This window comes from Eimeria mitis, genomic scaffold, assembly GCF_000499745.2.
Source record: "Eimeria mitis Houghton genomic scaffold, Emh_scaff3800, whole genome shotgun sequence".
Taxonomy (NCBI): domain Eukaryota; phylum Apicomplexa; class Conoidasida; order Eucoccidiorida; family Eimeriidae; genus Eimeria; species Eimeria mitis.
The window spans coordinates 2,952-3,917 of record NW_013572136.1 but is presented as its reverse complement, the minus strand read 5'-3'; the positions used below and the strand labels follow the sequence as shown (position 1 = coordinate 3,917).

At 20.2% G+C, this 966-nt stretch overlaps 1 protein-coding gene across 1 annotated transcript in view; it reads left to right on the top strand.

The window, feature by feature from the left end:
* The window catches only part of EMH_0069610 (regulator of chromosome condensation domain-containing protein, putative), a gene marked incomplete at both ends in the record, with an annotated part of 4,087 nt that overhangs the window by 1,522 nt on the left and 1,599 nt on the right, over positions 1–966 (top strand). Inside the window, 2 exons of the mRNA XM_013498889.1 lie at positions 30–179; positions 458–506. Coding sequence (XP_013354343.1) covers positions 30–179; positions 458–506 — 199 coding nt within the window. The remainder of the gene's footprint in view (positions 1–29; positions 180–457; positions 507–966) is intronic.

The window sequence follows — 966 nt, the reverse complement described above, 5'->3', positions numbered from 1 at the left end:
TTTTTTTTTTTTTTTTTTTTGGGTTTCAGGTGTCTACGCAGCTCCATGAGCTGCAGCACCGCACCGCAACACAGCAGCAAAAGGCAGAGGAAATACAAGAAGAAATGGAAATAGAAAACAAAAAAATAAAAGAAATTAAAAAACAAATAGAAGAAGAATTAATAATACTGAAACAAGAAGTAAAATAAATAAAAAAAAAATAAAAAATATATTATATTTAATACGCACACACACAGAGCTGCCTATACACCCCAAATCTTTCTTACACCGCTGCTTTCTCTTCTTCATTTATAAATATAAAAACATATATATTTATTTATACTAAATATATATAATATATAATATATATTATATATATTTAGTTTGTTGTTTTATTTTATTTGTTTTATTATTTTATTTATTTTATTTTTTTATTTTATTTATTTTATTTTTTATTTGTTTTTTTTTTCTATTGCAGCATGAATCTCTGCTTGTAGAAACGAACTCTGTAAAGGATGAAAATGCAGGTCAGCAGTAAAAAGAGAAAAAACAAAAAAAAAAAATAAATAAATTTATTTTTTTATTTTGTTTTTTTATTTTGTTTTTTGTTTTGTTTAATTAAATACACTTTTGTTCTTCTTTTCTAGCGGCAGCACTTTGTCTCTGTCTTTCTTTTTTGTTTGTTTATTTTTTTTATTTTTTTATATACATTTGTTTATTTTCGTTTGTTTATTTTTGTTTTTATTTATTTATTTTGTTTCTTTTCTGTATTTGTTTATTTGTATTTATTATTGTTGTTATTTATTTTATATTTCTTCGTCTCTATATTTTATTTATATTATTTCTGTTTCTCTTTACTTTATATTTTTTTTTATGTTTTAATTAATAATTATAATATATTTATTTATTTTTATATTTTTCTGTCTTTAACTAAAAAAAAAACAAACTACCCAAATTAAATAAACAAGTAATCCCCTCATTTATTTA